Source organism: Apodemus sylvaticus, chromosome 1 (genome assembly GCF_947179515.1).
Source record: "Apodemus sylvaticus chromosome 1, mApoSyl1.1, whole genome shotgun sequence".
NCBI lineage: Eukaryota > Metazoa > Chordata > Mammalia > Rodentia > Muridae > Apodemus > Apodemus sylvaticus.
In genome coordinates, this window is record NC_067472.1 from 71,632,680 (window position 1) to 71,650,186 (window position 17,507).

Here is a 17,507-nt window from a genome sequence, read left to right on the forward strand (position 1 = left end):
CACAATTTGTCTTTATCATAACCTTATTCTTGGAAGGCAGAAGCCTGGGTTTATTGCTTTACAGGGCTAACTTTGTCATATACGGGGCTATATATGTTTGTAGAAGGAAGTACAACGAGAAGCATGTTTGAGATTTCTTATGGGTTTAATGGAAGGAACTTAGACTTGCTGCCCAACAGGGGGTAGCGGGAGGCCTCCCCCCCCCAATCTAACCCTTCTGAAAGTTCTAGAAAGGATTCTCATACCAGATTGTCCCTTGAGAATCTAGTGCCCAGCATGGTACCGACTCTCAGACAGGGAGTATCCTCGGAGCCTGTCCCTCTATGTCCACTAAATAAATATACTCTTGCCCTCCCAAGAAGTCATGACTCCCTCCCCACCCTCCATATAGACCTTCTTGAGTGTTCAGTTGTAGTAAAGGGTGGAAACAGTTACATTCTGCTGCGTGTTATTTTCTCTGCATACTGCCTAATCTAATCTTCCTAGTGACGGTACATAAACATTCTCCTCCCGTCTGAGAGCAGTGGTAGGTAATTTATGTAAGCATGCACTGCGTGGGCAGACTGTGTGGAGGGCCTGCACCCACTCTCTGGATAGCTGGCTTGAACCGGCTCCTCTCAGGTTTCCTTTGAACATGGAAGCCCTGCCGATGATCTCCATCATGGAAGTCACTGGAAAGTTTGGGTTTTTGCTGGTGCCAGGTTAATTTCAAGTCAGATCACAGCTATGTTTTCATAGAACAGATTGTAAAGTTTTAAGAGGGAGTAATTTTCAGTTTCATGGTTCCATGGTTAGTCGCTACTGACTTCGCCACTTAAAACGGGCACAAATATATTTAGGAGCCAAAATGGAATTCTTCACAAGCAAAGCAGGTTGTGCCCCTGCACGGGGCTGAAGCATCCCATGTCCCACATGACAGGGTAAAGGACTTGTCAGCCCATATCCCTTGCTCTGCTTTCATAGACGTCGTTACCAAGGGCCCCTCCTTAAAATCATGCAGAAGGGAAAAAAAAACTATTTTGTTTTAAACATGTGAAAGAAACTTGAGAATAAATGCCACTTGTGTGTCATGCCAGGAGAGTCAAGTCAGGCCCAACGTGAATTATGGAGCGGGCTGGAGAAATGACTCAGCGATAACGAGTTCACAGTGCTACCCTTCCAGAGGACACGGGTGTGGTTTTCAGGACCCAAGGCAGGGCAGCTCCTGACTCCTGTAACTCCAGCTCCAAGGGACCCAATGCCTATCTCTGGGTTCCACGGCCACGGCACTCACGTAGGCAACCCCACACCCAAGACACAGGCATGTACACACTTAATTAAAAAAATTAAATAAAATGTGTAAAGAAATTGGTTTTACCAATTAGATGGCAGAGGATGTCTTTACACACACCGTTTTCATCCCAGAGAGAAATGCCAAATAGGGTAGAAGTTCCCATCATACACCAGTTTAAACTTCTGTAGGATTCGTGAGACAACAGAACAGGATCTTTCCTGTTCAAACCTAAAACGTCAACACGAGCTTTCTGTTACTGTGTACTGAAGTTGGATTCATGTGTATTAGGTGCAACCATCACCGTACACAAGCACCCTCAGTATAGAGAAACAAAGTGGGTGACAAGAAGGGAGGAACCTTTATAGAGCTAAAAATATTATTTCTAAAACCATTTTCCCATTTTTTCAAAATAAGTCAACTATTAGTTTTAGTAATTTAAAGCCATCCCTTTGTACCTAACTAACCTAAAAAAAATGTTAATGTTGGCATTATATCAAACACACAAAGTTTTTTCTCCTTAATTATAAGTAGTTATAAAGGATTTATCAGTAGTCCTTAAGATAGATTCTAAATTATCATTTATGCATGATGTAAAACAACTCAAAAAATAAAGGTAAAACTGATCATTCACCAGACAGAAAAAAAAAAGTCAGCAGTTGGGTATTCTCGAGGAACAAGTTCCTTGAATTTTTTTTGCCAAGCCTGCTAACAAAACTCAGCCCTCCATATGTTACCGTGGCAATATTCTCTTCACTAATGCATGTGATTAAGAATTGATTTCCTGAAACATAGTAAAATCTGTAATACTTCTACAACAGGAAACTGTAAACTGTAAATGTAGTAATTTATCAGGAATTTCATCTATTCTAACAACAGCTTGCTTTCGAGACAGGCTATGGCGTCCTAGAAAACAGGCTGGTGACAGCCCTGCCCTAGATCTGTAGCATCTGCCAGCTCTCACAGAAACACACCTTTACCTGAGTCCTCGGGAAGACTGGAAAGAAGAGATTTTTCTAAAACATAATGTCATACTCTCTTCTGGACATGTTTTGGGAAATCTGTTTTCTCTTTCCTGGGTAACACAAACCAAAATTCAAGCAAGATACTCCTTTGCCCTCCACGTATGAACACCTTCTCCAAAACTCCATTCACTGGCAGAAGTTTTATAAATCACATCAACTAATTAACCAATCTTAGATTAAGTTAAATAACAGTATTTTTTGTTATGTTTAAGTATCTACTTGATCCAAGCTATCCAAGAAGGATATTAAGCTATTAAGCTGGAGGTGGCCAGCAGTGCTTGCTGATGGCCAAAGGTCAAGTGAATCCCAGCAGCTCCATCAGGAAATCGGGGCTTCTTTCTCTATGTCCAAGGTCAACTTAAAAGGCCAGCACGACAGAGACATAACTGAATTGTAATCTTAATTCAATCAATCTTCCAGTAAATTATGTTACATGATCAGCTGTTTCTGTAGCTTGATAAGAACTTGCCCAGAGTCACCCCCTACCAGGCAGAAAGGAAGGAAAAGTCTAGCTGTGCAGGGTTGATTTGAAAGCAGCTTTCATCCTGCTTTCTCTTAACCAGACAGCCTTTTCTTTCTATCATTAGGCATAACTTTTTGCCTCTCTCAATGGGGTTTTGCAGAAAGGAGATCAGCAAAAATCCTCGTGTATAATAAGATGGCCCTGAGAAGAAGAACCCCCAAATGGGCTTAATGAAATAGGCCAAATTACTTCCCATGATCAAAGTTAATAGCAAGGCTCTGTATTGGGCCTTTACGGGGAATTCAGTTAAACCAAGTGTTAACGATGAACAAATGCCAAGGGGAGGGAAGATGGGTAAGAAAAGGCCAAGCAGATGTGAACTGTAAATCTCTGCTCTTGTGTGTTCTTTGAGGACCATTCAGACAGCCCCCTTGGTGCCGCAGTGACCTTGGCACATGAGCTGGGCCACAACTTCGGAATGAACCATGACACACTGGAAAGGGGCTGCAGCTGCAGAATGGCTGCGGAGAAAGGAGGCTGCATCATGAACCCTTCCACGGGGTAAGCACCAGGCTCCAGTGGCCTGAGAGTTAGCTATATACATCGTGAATTGTACACTGAGAAACAAGTGTCTTAGCCAAAGAGGATAATGGCCCTCTGCCCGGTTGTCTGACTAAAGAATCTGCAGAGGTTTCCTGAAAGAAATCCATGCACAAGTAGCAAGAATGGACTGTGTGGTCTTGGGAGTCAGGGACAGCCAGCTTCAATGACACATGGCACAAGGGCTGGCTTCTTCTCTGGGAAGCTGTAGGGATGGATGCTGTTATTTAGAAATCACAAATTATCCCACAGTCTTCAACACATGTTTCTGATTTGAGCATAGTTTCAACTGACATTGGCCAGAGGAGCCAGGCTTCTGAGGGTCTTGAGAATCCACCCTACAGAATTGAAGTGTGTCCTAGAGGGACTCCTTCTGGAGCATACTGGGTAGAAGGTGCCTTCAACTCTGGTTGGATAGAGATGGGTTACAGTATCCATGTTAACAGACCACTTTGCCTGACCTTTGGGACTTGAATGAAATGACTTTCTAGTCCCACTATTGAAGACCTTGAGTCAAGTAGACACAGATGCCCCCTGGAGAGATTCACAATGCAGATGTCCTCTGACAACTCTGAGAGTCTCTCTCACACTGGACAAATCAGTGGCAGGCTGATTTAGGCAAGCTTAGAAAGAAGAAGCCCATGCTGTTTATGGCCCCTTGTCCCCTTACATTAAAATCCAAGACCCTGTAGAGGCCTCTGTCATGAAGCTTCCCTAACCAAGCCTGCTGTGTGCGTTTGTTGAACTTGTGGCAGTAGGAGCAAAACATGTTGATGGAAGGACCTAACTGGGCTCTGGATAAACGGGCTCTGTGAAGCCTTGCTGTCAAGGAAACACCATCCTGTGAGGAGAACACTCTCACCTATGAGCTTTAAAGTCCCAGAAGAGGGGAGGATTATTGAAGAATGTAGTCTTGCCTTTGCAAACAACATGGAGAGGGGCTCCTTACCAGTTTGTAAGACACCAATAAAGTCTAGGCTAAACCACACAGCCCATATTAAAGCATTGTCACCTTATGCCAGCCGCTACGTGCACCTTCTGCCTCACTTTACAGGAAGCCTAGACAGAGCTAGCTTCCCTCCGGTAGCACGCCCTGAGTGGCTCAGGTCCACTGCATCACAGCAAGTTACCACTGCCGGAGTCACTCTCATTAGCACTCAGACTCTGCAGGGGCGACCTTTCTGGTCACGATTCTGCCTAAGCATAACTCAGTGGAGTCACGGAGGCCTTGTTTAGTGATGACAGGAACCAAGAACCTGACTGAAAGTGAGACTAGTTTAAAGCAACACTGTCAGGGAGCTGTAAGCATGGCCCACCCTTGGCACACAGGCTACATGCAACCTAAAATAGAGATGAGTTTGGCTCAACACAAAATTGTACACCCACTCAAAACACAAGATACTTCTTTTGCAGTTTTATTTTTACGACTCAATGGCACCATCCTCAAGTGCCAACTTTACAGATGGCATCATGTCACAGTGTCAAAGGGTTAGATGTGCCTGCTAGAGACTAATGAGTATTGATATCTGAAGGGAAGGCTGGCCACCCTAACACATAATGCTCTCTATATACAAATCCAAACAGTGGGGAAGAGCCAGCTGAACACTTAGAGAAAGGAGCCGCCACTTAGGGTGTGAGGTTGGTCTTAAGGCCTACGTGCACCTTCTGCCTCACTTTACAGGAAGCCTAGACAGAGCTAGCTTCCCTCCAGTAGCACGCCCTGAGTGGCTCAGAATGGGACTAGTAGGCGATGACTTGCAGCAAGGAGATCTTTGTCTCTTCTCATTGTTGGTGAACTCATTTGGAGGACATATGCTCTCTCTGTTTCATCCCCCTGATTATCCCACAGACACCAATACATCTGCCCACACACCTCCAGAAAGGATCCCCACCGTCCAACCGACCATGTGGCCAGCCAACACTCCCAGTACCTTTTAACTTTTGATAAGAGAAAATGGAAGAGAGTCCAGATAGAGCTCTCTGGGTTGGTTGAAGAAATCGTATGTTATCCCAGGTCTGACCTACTAGACCCAATTGTTCTCATGCCCACAGGCAGAGGAACAAGTCCTGGGCCTTTCTGAGCCTTGTTAGCAAAATACCTAAGTCCATCTGTTATGTCTTTTCTGCCTCCCAGCCAGCCACCCACTTATTCTCTTGAATAGGGAGCACTGTTTGAGGAAGACCCTACAGCCCTAAAGATTATAGACATCTGCAGGCATGGTCTCTAGCACTCTTGGGGTTTTGTGTGAGGTCTTTCTTGCTGGCAGGTGTCCACAGCAGTGCTGAATAGTGCAGGCTGACTTACCCTAGAGCTATCTGAACACTTCAGGTAGAAATGACATTGTTAAGAGCTCAACAAAACATTTTGAAGTCTTCCCCCATACCAGGCGCTTGCTAATAGCCTTTATTTGATTTATTCCTTATTAGCAATGTCAGAGTTTTCCCTTTTGCTGAGCTTGTGTTTTTGTGTAAATCTTTTTCTATTTGGTTCCCATTTATGATCCCACATCCCTGTTCAGAGAGTGGTGTTTTTAATTTTCTCAAATGGAGAGAAACCTCCTAAGCAAGTGGATGAATTAATCACAAAAGCCCATAGTGAGGGGGGGAGCCAAGGGGCCCAGACAATCCCCCGTCATCCATCATGGGAAATCCGTGGAATTTCCCAGGCTGCTCCAGCATTATCTCATAGTGGTGGTTCCCTTGCCTCATGGGGTCCCTGGGAGAGGAGGGGGAGTGGATTGAATGAGATCATGCTCCTCTATAAATTATAAATCACTCTCCAAAGACAACGGAGTATTAGTGTCCTTTAGCTCACAGAGACAGCAAGCACAGAAGTTGGATCTTTTTCAGAATTCCCACTGTCAGTAGGTAAGACTTCTGGTTACTGTGACTGATTTTAAACTGATCCAAACACTAGCCTTCTTCTTGACTTTTTCCTCCCTGCTGATTGACCCATGGGTGGCTGGTGTCAAAAAATGCTGGTTAATTAAGTCTGAGCCTGAAGGAGACCCAGAAAGAGAGAGAGATTAATATCAGATTTGACAGTAAGGGATAGAATTAAAAAAAAAACAAATATCAGAAATGGACTAAAGGGTTTATCCTATAGAGAACCTGATTTTCCCCTTACACACTATTCCTGTATCCCAACTCTAAAATCATGGCCTGACCCTCACCCCATACAAATGGGACTGGAAGGCCTGCAAACACAAGCAAGGAGCAGAATCCTGTGCAGCCCAGGGTGCTGATCTCCTTGCACACAGCAGCACTGGCAGGAGGAGGTTTCCCTACGGCATGTCTCATTAATTATCTGGAACCCCTGAGTGTGTGTCTTTTCTGTCTTGAGACTAAGCATTTAAGCCCTGCCTTAGATATCACTCTTAGATGCATGCGGTGTCTAGAGGTTTGTGTGGGAGTTAAACTCAACAGTGTCCATCCATTAAGGAGCTCCTTGAAGTTCTCAGTCTTCTAGGTTGGGTGGAATTGCCTGGAGCACATTAGTGGGAATTAGGATAGAGGAGTACCAAGAACATTTGTAGAATTAGTATGATAGTAAATATAACTTGCTACAGTGGGGGAAATTAAGATTTACATTCAAAAATAGAGTTGCTGGTTCCTCTCATTTTTGTGGAAATTGGGAGCTGGGCACTTAGGCTGTCTGAGAGGAATGCACCAGAATAGGCCACCCATTGTGCTCTTTTGATGAATGTTGAATATACACCCATAACAGGACAGACTCATATCTGTTTGGTTCCCATTATGATCCCACATTCCTGTCCTGAGAGTGGTGTTTTTAATTTTCTCAGATGGAGAGCAACTTCCCAAGCAAGTGGGTAAATTAATCACCAAAGCCCCAAGTGATGGGGAAACCAAGGGGGATTTCTTTCATTGTGGTGGAAACAGATGAGAAAACCAGCCAACAAGACTCCTGCAGGCTGGAGTCTCCTAGCTGGTCAAAGTGCTGAGATAAGTGACTGTTTAATGCTCAGCCATAACTGGGTCGTGTACATCCGCCCCTCCCCCCCGAGGCTCAGGGAACACCAATGAGTACGAAGCAGAAAGAACTGAATGAGCAGAAGGAAGCTGGGGAGTGGTAAAGATCGCTGACGGCTGAGCACGGCTTGGTTCTTTCACTCTTGAACTCACAGTAGCTGTGATCGCCTGCACTGCATCTGCGCCATGTAGAATCCGGTAACATCCTATACATGGAATAAAAAGAGGCTCACAGGACCCCACCCCTCCCGTGGCGTTTTATCTAAGTAGTTAATGAGGTTGATTCAGGAAAGAAAGGCATTCTCATTAGGGGTACATCTACTGATAAGATGTCCTTGATATAAACAAGCCTTCACTCACGCCCCCACAAACCACCCTAATGAAACTCACCGGGTCACTAAACAACAACAACAAAAAGAAAACATTCAAGGCCAAAATGGGCTACTTGGGACAAGGAAGGAACTGGGCAAGTTGTAGGGGTAGAAGATGAAGGGGGTAAATATGATCAACATATGTACACATATGAAAATGTCCTAATGAGTTGGGTAGTGCTGGCACATGCCTTTAATATCAGTACTTGGGAGGCAGAGGAAGGAGGATCTCCCAGTTCAAGGCTAACCTGATCTACATAGGCAGCTCCAGGATAGGCAGGGCTATTACACAGGAAAACCCTGTCTCTGTCTCTGTCTCTGTCCCTGTCTCTCTTTCTCTCATATACACAGAGAGAGAGAGAAAGAGGGGGGGGGGGAAGAAAAGGAAAGGAAAGAAAAGAAAATGTCATAAAAATGTCATAATGAAGTCTATTATTTGTAATTAACATATGCTGGGGAGACGGCTCAGTCAAGTATTTGATGCACAAGCACTGAGGACCTGAGCTTGGTTCTACAAAACCCAGTTATAAAGCTGAGCACAGGCCTAGAGACCTGTAATCCTATGCTGGGTGAGTTCAGCTCCCCAGCACCCTCTTACAAAGCTGGGTATAGTATCCGGGTCCTATAATCCTAGTGCCAGGGAGATTCTGGTGATTTCTAGCCAGTCTGGCCAATTAGCAAGCCCAGGCTCAGTGAAAGGTACTATAAAGTACACTGGAGACTGAGAAAAATACCCAGTGTTGACCTCTGTGCCCCCATACACACACATGGCATGCACACTCATTGTGAAATGTATTGACTCACATTTCATAGAACATTCATGGTAGTAGGGAGACAGGCAAGGGATCTGGAGGTGACAAGTTGGAAGAAGCAGAGTTCTGATAGAAGATTCTGTAGGCATGGGTGAGGGGTATCTCACTTCTGAGCCCATTATCTACTTGTCTGAGTACACCTATGTACCACAAGCATCCATCAGTAGGTACTTGTAAGTCCCTCTACAACAGTGCTTCTTAACCATCCTAATGCTGTGACCCTTTACCACAGTTCCCACTCAACCATAAGATTATTTCATTGCTACTTCACAATGGTAATTTTGCTACTGTTATCGATCATTAATGTAAATATCTGATATGCAGGAGAACTGGTGGGAGTTGCAACTTACAGACTGAGAACCACTGCTCTAAGAGGCAGAGAAATCTTCCAACCCAATCCCAAATCTTCCCATGTACAGGGAGCCAGAGTTGAAAGGGGGCCAGCTGAGACTGCATGGGGAGCAAAGGTCAGCATGAGAGCCTTCAGGGGATTGAGCAGAAGTGAGGCTGTCCTCTCCTGAGCATTGCCAGCTCATCCCAAGCTAGGAAATTTCGCTTTGAAGGATTTGCCTGCAAATGCATGCCAAGGGGATGGAATGAATAGTGGTTTCCTGTGAAAGTTCCCAGAGGCTGATAAGAAGTACCAGAGTCCAAGAATCATCGACATAGAATAGACACCCCATCAAAACCTACCCCCTTCCGAATTCTGAACAGCTGTGTAAGATCACAGAACACTCGACATGGAGGGATTTGCAAAGATGGAGCTGAAGGCTCTTATGTCTCTGAATCATCTCACTTGAGGATGACAGGGCTGTGGGGGTGGGTGGTTCTCACTGAAAAGTTTTATAAAATCTTCATTGTTTTTTTTTCTCAAAGCGTTGGGATAAATGATGGAAATCTTTATCCAAGGGAAAGGGGAAAGGGAGAGCCTTAATAATAAAAGGAGGACTCCAGGATGATGAAATATGACTGGCCAAATCAATTTCATTATCCAGTTGGCATCCTTGAGTCAGCTCCATCCTGATTTTAGCTTAGGGGGACATGGCCTGGGGGGGGGGATAAGCACATTGGGAAGACCTCATTAGTGTACAGCATGCTCCTGTTTGCTGTCTGGGTAAGTAGATATAGCTTCCTGGAAAATAAAAAGGGTTGTCTGCAGTTAGTGCAGACTTCAAATACTGTATTATATGTATACAGGGCTTAGCAGAATGTCCTTTTCTCTCAGACTGGACACTGTATAAGCACTGTCCCTTGAGTATCCAGCCCAGGGTAGATGACACAGGAAGTTTGTCATATACCTCCATAGATATATGGAGGCACTTATGCTGTCCTGGGTCAGGGAAGACTTGGACACAAGTATGTCCGTTTTAGGACTAGGAGAACTAGCACTCAGAAGTCTTAACGAGCCACCAAGTTTCTGTATCATCAAAGCAGAAGCCCAGGAATCTAAAGCTGAGTCACCTCCTAATATTTTTGCCACATGAATGTAGTCACATCCATATTTGGACTTTGTGTAAGGACAACGACTCTTCTCAGGATAAAGTATCCCTATGAAAATTTTGGGAAGCAGAAGACAGCCCTGTTTGAAACTGGTTAGGTCTACAAACCTTCTTCAAATGGTGTCACTGCAGCAGATAACTCTTGCCTGTCATGACCTCTTTAATCCAGCTCTTTATTTGTAAAGGCATTCTAGCTGCCATTCTCCCTGGCTCCATCCCCTCCCAAGCATGAACCCCACATGGCTTCTTCCACTTTCTAGAAAGTGGTAAAAAGGCTTTTATATGAAGGCAAAGGTAACTCCTGGGCCTCTCTGCAACTGTGCTATCCAGAAGGAACCATGTTGTGCTCCATAATCTCAGACATTTGTTTTTTCCATTGCTGAATCATCCTCAGCACCTGAATATCACCCATCATGTACTAGAACTACTGTTTCCTGGATGACAGGGTGAGGGTCTTGGGGAGAGGATTGATGGGTCAGAGGTAAGTGCATAGATATAAACTAATGCATAGATGAGTGGATGGGTGAGTAGGGAGAGAATGGGTGGGTAGGGATGGTGGATATGGGTAGATAGGTGAATGGGTGAGTGAATGGATAGTTGAATAGTGGGTAGATGAATAGATGGGTAGGGGATTGGAGAGATGGGGAAAAGATGGGTGGGTTGGGGATTTGTGGATGGTTGGGCAGATGGGGGAATGAATTGATATTTGGATTGACAGGTTGATGGATAGATGGATGGATGATGATGGGTAGGTGACATAATGATTGCATGTGTAGATGAATGGATAAGTGGCAATTACTACACAATCATTTGTTTCCTATTTTAATGACTAAAGCTCTAGAGGGAAAATGGTATGACCATCATCGTTTTATCAAATTTAGCATTTGTACAACCTCTGTTTTCCTTTTCTGTGTGCACCACATCTTTATACAGCAGAATTATAATGGCTTACAAGACTCGATACAATCAGTAGAAAAACTCACAAGCTAAAAGTAGGAGCTGAATAAACACCCAGGAAGAGAAGGCCAAGCCTGTTGCTATTCTCCATGCTCTCCACGGAGATCAAGGAGATGAGAGAAATTTGCTTTGCAAATGTGGGGTCTTCCTAGTGGGACTTTTCTTGGAGGTATGCCACCAAAAAAATGTACAATTTAATAGTTCTAGGACTTATGAACAAAACCCCCATCACCCCCACTAAACCTCACTCCATAGCACAAGGAACTCTGGCATCTTCCTCATGCTGCTTGTCGCAGCCCTGAGACCACAGACACACTCAGCTCCCTCTGATGAATGGGAAGACTGCAGGTCAGGGAGGACACAGGCTCAAGCTCCTGGCTCCAAGCCCAGTCCTTTGCCCTTCACCAGGTACCAGCAAGCTTTGGGGCCTCAAGCTAGTGGCACTTGGGAATGAAAGAGACAGTCTCTCACCATTCCTGTACTCCCTGGTGGGAACCCATGCAAGAGACAGCCAGTGGGACCAGGACAGGATGTGTGCTGGTTTCGGCCATAGCTGGGGGTTTAGAGTTCTGTTATGGCTGCTTTACCTAGCATGGTCTGACAAGAAGCACCTTTCTCCTGAGAAGCGTGGTAAGTGCAGGTGTGTCTGCCCCAGCAGCAGAAAGGGGTCTGTTCCATGAGGCGTATAAATCGTCCCTCATTAAGCACAGCACCTGTTCATATCCATCAGCACCCAGCCCTGGAGAGCCCCACCAGCAGCAGCTTCCATTTAACCACACGTTAAGCCGCTCATCTGACACAGAGCCTCTGCTGAACCAACAGAGAGCAGAGGTCCTTTCTGTCTGAACACTGCGTTCCCTGCCACTGGGTCCTCGGCTTTCAGGACCTCACTTCTGGAGGGAACATCTACTCCATGTGGAAGTGAGAAGCCGACAGTGGCAGCATCCAGAAGCCTCCTGTGCACAACTCAACTCACCGCAGATCAGTTCATGTCCCTCTATTCAAATTCCTGGGGAATCAGATCCCCACTTTAATTAGGTTCCAGTGAGGAGGAAACATCGGTCAGAGCTCACATGTTTAGCTCCATGAACAATAATGTCCAGAAGATGGATTCCTTCTGTGCCCCAGGTGCTTTCTATTAAGCACAGCCACGTCCTACCAAGGTGAGGACATTCTAGAGTCTTCACCCCAGCCTGCATCTCCCTGAACCTTAGGCATCCCATCTAGCAGGCCCACTGACTGGGTCAGCATCAGTTCTGATGAAGTCACTGCTGTTCTTGCAAGAATAAAAAGATACATTCCCATGGTCTTCACTAAGGTCTGGTCCATCCTCTGAGCCAGTGTTCTTGGTGTCCAGGCCCATATACCATCAGGTGACAGAATGGGCTCAGTACATGCCTCCCCCTGATCTGGAGTGATCAGGCTGTCCTGTGGGAAGCTAATTCAAGATGGAATGAATCACAGTCTAGTTCAGATGAACCCAGGTGTACTGACCCTTGTTCTCCATCACACCAAAGACCTTCAGGCAAGTGCTTCGAGGTGCATTTTGGAACTGGAGAGGACCCCAGGACTCAGCTTTACTTTTCTGGCTCCTAGGAGCCCCAAGGTACTCAGGTGACTGCTACTTTCTACAAATAGTACGTGCACGTGCCCCCTCCACCCCGCCCCTTGTGCCAGGCCCTGTCTGAAGAGCCTCATGGCTTGTGCCTGGGGTTGGGGGAAGAAGCTCCTGACAGTTTTTTCAGGCCTAGAAAATGAAGAAGATGGCAGGCTTCTGTTCAAAAACCCTGCGTTCAGTCCCAGCTCTGCATCCCTTCAGTCCCAGTAAGGCTCCTCACCTCTCTGAACTCCAGTTTCCTCCACTGAAAAGCCACAGTGATAAAATTTGACTCATGGATTATCAGGGGGAGGTGGTTTATTAAACAAATGGTGGCTATTGTCAACATTTCTAAGCCCCTTAAGTATAAACCCATAAGTTTACATGATGACCCCATCAGACTGCTGAATGAAGCAAGGGCAATCGATCAGGAGTGCCAACATCACCAGCCAGCTCAACTCAAGGGCCCACTTGGTTGCACCTGAGTTCTGTGCCTGGAGATGAAAAGATTTTATGCAGAGGTTCAGTTGCAAAAGACCTGAAGGCTCTTCTTACACTGGCCCTGGAATCTGGGGTTTAAAAGCTGACTGAGGTAAAGCCACCCCAGTGGTGACTTCTGGTACTTTCTCACTGTAGGAGGACCTAACCTTGACCTAGGAAAAGAAGTCAGTCAGAGTGAATGCAAAGCCCGTTCTTCCATGAGGATAGCATAGGACAGGTTTCACATTTCAAAGGACTGAGCTGTTTCTTAAAAGTCTGCCTTTGCACATTATCTGAGTGTGGTCCAAGCTGAGCTCGATGCCTGGAAAAAGCATGATCTTGAGGGTCTTGCTCCTGGAAGTTGAGCCCTAGGGGAAGTGTGCATAAAGCTGTAGGGAATTGAAAACCAGGGAAGGCTGGTTGCCGCCTTCTAAACAGTGTGTTCCTCTACCTGGTCTGTGGATGGATGGATGGATGATGGATGGATGGATGGATGGATGGATGGATGGTGGGTTATGCTTCTAAGTCCTGTTCCTGTTTGCCTTTTAAACCCAGAAGTCTTTTTGTTATCCAGTATGGACTAAACTGAGAGATTACGTGTAACTCTTCCTCATTTGGCTTTGCAGGTTGTATTCTGGCCACAGTTATGACAGGTTGCTGTATTCTAGCCATAGTTATGATGAATTCTGTACCATGTTTGAATGTTTCTAAACCCAAGAATGAGTGAGGCAGTCAGAGACATCTTTCCCTAAGGTGAATTAACATCTCAGGATACTGGGAGATTACTCCTAAAACTTTGGATGATTTGGTTGAAGTTCTATTGGCCTCATACTTAGAGTGGGAGGTGATGAGCCCCCCTCTATAGATATAAAACTGAGGTTCAACGTAGCACTGACAGACAAGTACCCTGACACTCTCATCCCCGTTTGCTTCCCCCTTGCCTGTTCCATTCAACACCCCCCCCCCAGAGGAAGAACATACCAGATCTGCTGTGCTGTGGCTTCCATCTCAGTTTGCAAATAAAAAGTCAGTAGGAAGCTCCCAGCATCCTATTTTCTAGGAGCTGTTGAGTAGCCCTTTATGGTGATGTCATTTCTCTTCAGTGGACATGTGACTTTGGAGTTTGGTTGTAATTGTTGGGTTTTCTGGTCTGGGGTTTTGTGTTTGATATAGGCCTTTCTGGAGAAGACTATTTTTCCCATGCTCAACATTCCTTGGCTGTTCATCTAGAAGTGGATCCCCTTGAGATTTCCCCCTTTAGTGTTAGTATGTTGACTTTAACAACCTTGTTTGGGTCTTAGTGAGGCAGCCACATTATTGAGGTATCGTGGATGTAGCTTCTCTGTTGTTTCTAGGAGACATAGTCTCACAGATGATTTTCCGGTCCTCTGACTCTTACAATCTCCCTGTCCCCCTCTTCTGAAATGTTCCCAGAACCCAGGGTGCAGGAGTTGTGTTGGGTCTGGGAGCCCTATGATCGCTTGTACTCTGCCTTTTGACCAGTCATGGCTTCGATAATGGTCCCCATCTGTTGCAAAGAGAAATGTCTTTGATGAGAGGTAAGAGCTACACTGATCTGTGTGTGTAAGGGCAAGCATTTAGAATGCAGTTAGGAATTGTATACTGTTTTAACAGAGTGGCAGTTATGGTATCCCCTTCAAGGTCCATGACCTCACTAGCCCCAAATAGTTGGCTAGGCTTCCAGTACAAATACCGCCCTTTGTGAACAGACCCTAAGTCCAGTCAGAGAAATGTTACTGCCAAGATGTGAGCACCACCATTGCAGTCATGGGGTTATCATGCTGGTTATCATAGTTTATAGCCATCACAGCTGAGTAGACCATTGGTTGCCTCCCTCCTTTGCAAGGTGCACAGCACCTTCTACTACTATGAAACTAGTCTTTAGGGAGGAGGCTCTCAAGTCAGGTCCAGCTTGGGTCCTCTGAGTCTTGTGTCAAAAGTAGGATTTGGGGTCTGAAGTGAATGGTGTCTTCAACAATAGGAACTTGCCTTCAACCTCTGGGAGGCAATTAAGGACAATAGAAGAAGCCCTCATTGCTTGAGGAGTCTTGGACTACCCTGACCAACAACTTGAAAGGAAGGTATTGAGGATTTTATTCATGTATGGTTATTGGGGGGAGCTTTGTCAGCCGAAGTGAGATTACTTCATTTAAACTATATGATATATATATATATATATATATATATATATATATATATACATACATACATACACACATACATGCATATATACATGTGTACACATAGTTTTCCATGAACACAGTTTTAGGTAAATAATAACATGATGATTCCTTTATGGAGTTTTCAGGCATCTCAGTGTTAATTTACCTCCTCTCCCTACCTCCCTTTGTATTGACATCCTTCCTTTCTTGAGTTAAAGTACCCCGATTTTACCCATTTCTATTTCAAATTTCTTGTTAACCTGCCATTCCCCTAAATATTACTTACACATACATACATACATATATACATACATACATACATATATACATACACACACACACAGAGATTAAGAGAGGGAGAGAGGGAGAGAGGGAGAGAGGGAGAGAGGGAGAGAGGGAGAGAGGGAGAGAGGGAGAGAGGGAGAGAGGGGGCTTCCTTTACTTGCCTGGTTTCTTCAGCCGCTTCATGCTATGTACTCCCATCTGAAGTCCCATAGCTAGGAACCATAGATAAGAGAAAGTGTGTGATAGTTGTCTTTCTGGGCCTGGCTTACTTCACCCAATATGATCCTCTATAATTCCATCTATTCACCTGCAAAGTTGATGTTTTCATTTGTTTCTTACACCTGAATAGTACCCATATTTTCTATGTACCACATTTTCATTATCCAGTTGTCAACTGAAGGGTATTTTGTTTGCTTCCATGCCCTATCTCTTGTGAGGAGAGTGTCAATGAACATGGCAGAGCAATTGTCTGTGAGATAGGCCGTTGAGTCCTTTGAACATATGACAAGGAGTGGTATAGCTGGCTCATTGGTAGACTTATTTTTAGCTTTTTGAGAGTTTTCTGCATTGATTTACAGAGTGGCAAATACCAACAGTATATGAGCGTCCCCCTCCCCCACATACTCTTAAACCTTTATTGTTGGTTATTTCATTGATCGTTACCATTCTGACTAGGGTAAGATGAATTCTCTACGTTGTTTTGATTTCTAGTTCCCTAATTGTTAAGGACAATTAACATTCTTGAAGATATTTCTTTCTTTGAGAATTCTTTGTTCAGATCTGTAGCCCAATTGTTTGAATGAGTTGGGGTCAGGGTGGGGAATTTGAATCTTTGTTTTCTGAGGTCTTTATATGTTGTAGATATTAATCCTCTGTCAGATGGATAACTGACAAAGATTCTCTCCCGTTCTGTGGGCTTCCTCTTGATTCTTTCTTTGCTTTTACAGGAGCTTTTTTAATTTTTGAGGTCTTACTTGCCAATCATTGGCTTTAATTATTGGGCAAATGAAGTCCTCTATCATGTAGAGCACTATCTGTTTTCTTATAGTATTTTTTTCAGTCAACTTAAAGAGATAAACATGGATGGCTTCCCACCCCCATTTGCTCAAAGCTAGCTTTCTCCATCACACAGTCATATGGTATCTAATCTGTGCTCATTCAGGGCCTGTAAAGGTCCCTTTCTCTTCCCTCATCACTGGTGAAGCTCCGAGCTGAAGTAATGGACTGGGAGACTGGACCAAATTGCCAGGGAAGCAACAGAGCCTTAGGAAACCGTGAAACCTTCAGCTCCTGTGTCTAACCTCCCCCCGAAAGACTGGCCTGGAGGCCTAATTTTTACTGGAAAAGTAGTTGTCTCCTAAGGGTTCCCAGAGAGCTTTCATTAAGCAGATAACTCCAGACTTCTGTCAGGGTTGATAAATTGACTCAGCATGAGTCACCCCAAGTCTACAACTATGAAATGTACAATAGGCTTGAACAAGAGAAGGCCTTTCTAACTACAGATTTTCAAAGTAAAAGTTGTCCCTAATCATGTTTTCTTCGCAGTGTGGAGACAGCTGGACAGCTGGATATTAAGTCGTGCCTGCCCGTAGAGTGGGAAGCCCTAAGTGGCTTCTTCTTTTTTTTTTTTTTAAGTAGTAGGGTTTTATTTCCCTGAAAATCACCCTCCTTTCTATTTCATTCTCTTTTTATGACTAACCTTACATTCAGTGTGGTAAGTTGGCCCCAAGTGTCCCTAGCAGTTAAATATTAGAGAAAAGGGTGAATGTGTCTAACAAGAGGCCATATCTGAGCAGGAACCACAGCGGGATGATGGTGGTGCCTGAGATAAATTCTCTGCATGGAACTGAAAGCAGCTTTCTTTTCTGGGTCTCAGGTGCAATTATTTTAAAGTGTTCTTGTGCCTGGGGACAGGAGCATGGGAAATGGCTTCTTTTCTGAGTAATTCTCCACTTTTATTGCTTTACCCAAATCT

General features: G+C 44.7%; 1 protein-coding gene across 1 annotated transcript in view; it reads left to right on the forward strand.

Annotated features, from left to right (window-relative positions):
- Window positions 1-17,507, forward strand: part of Adam12 (ADAM metallopeptidase domain 12) — a 329,625-nt gene that overhangs the window by 257,005 nt on the left and 55,113 nt on the right. The window contains exon 12 of the mRNA XM_052174478.1: window positions 3,171-3,319. Within this exon, the coding sequence (XP_052030438.1) occupies window positions 3,171-3,319 (149 nt within the window). The remainder of the gene's footprint in view (window positions 1-3,170; window positions 3,320-17,507) is intronic.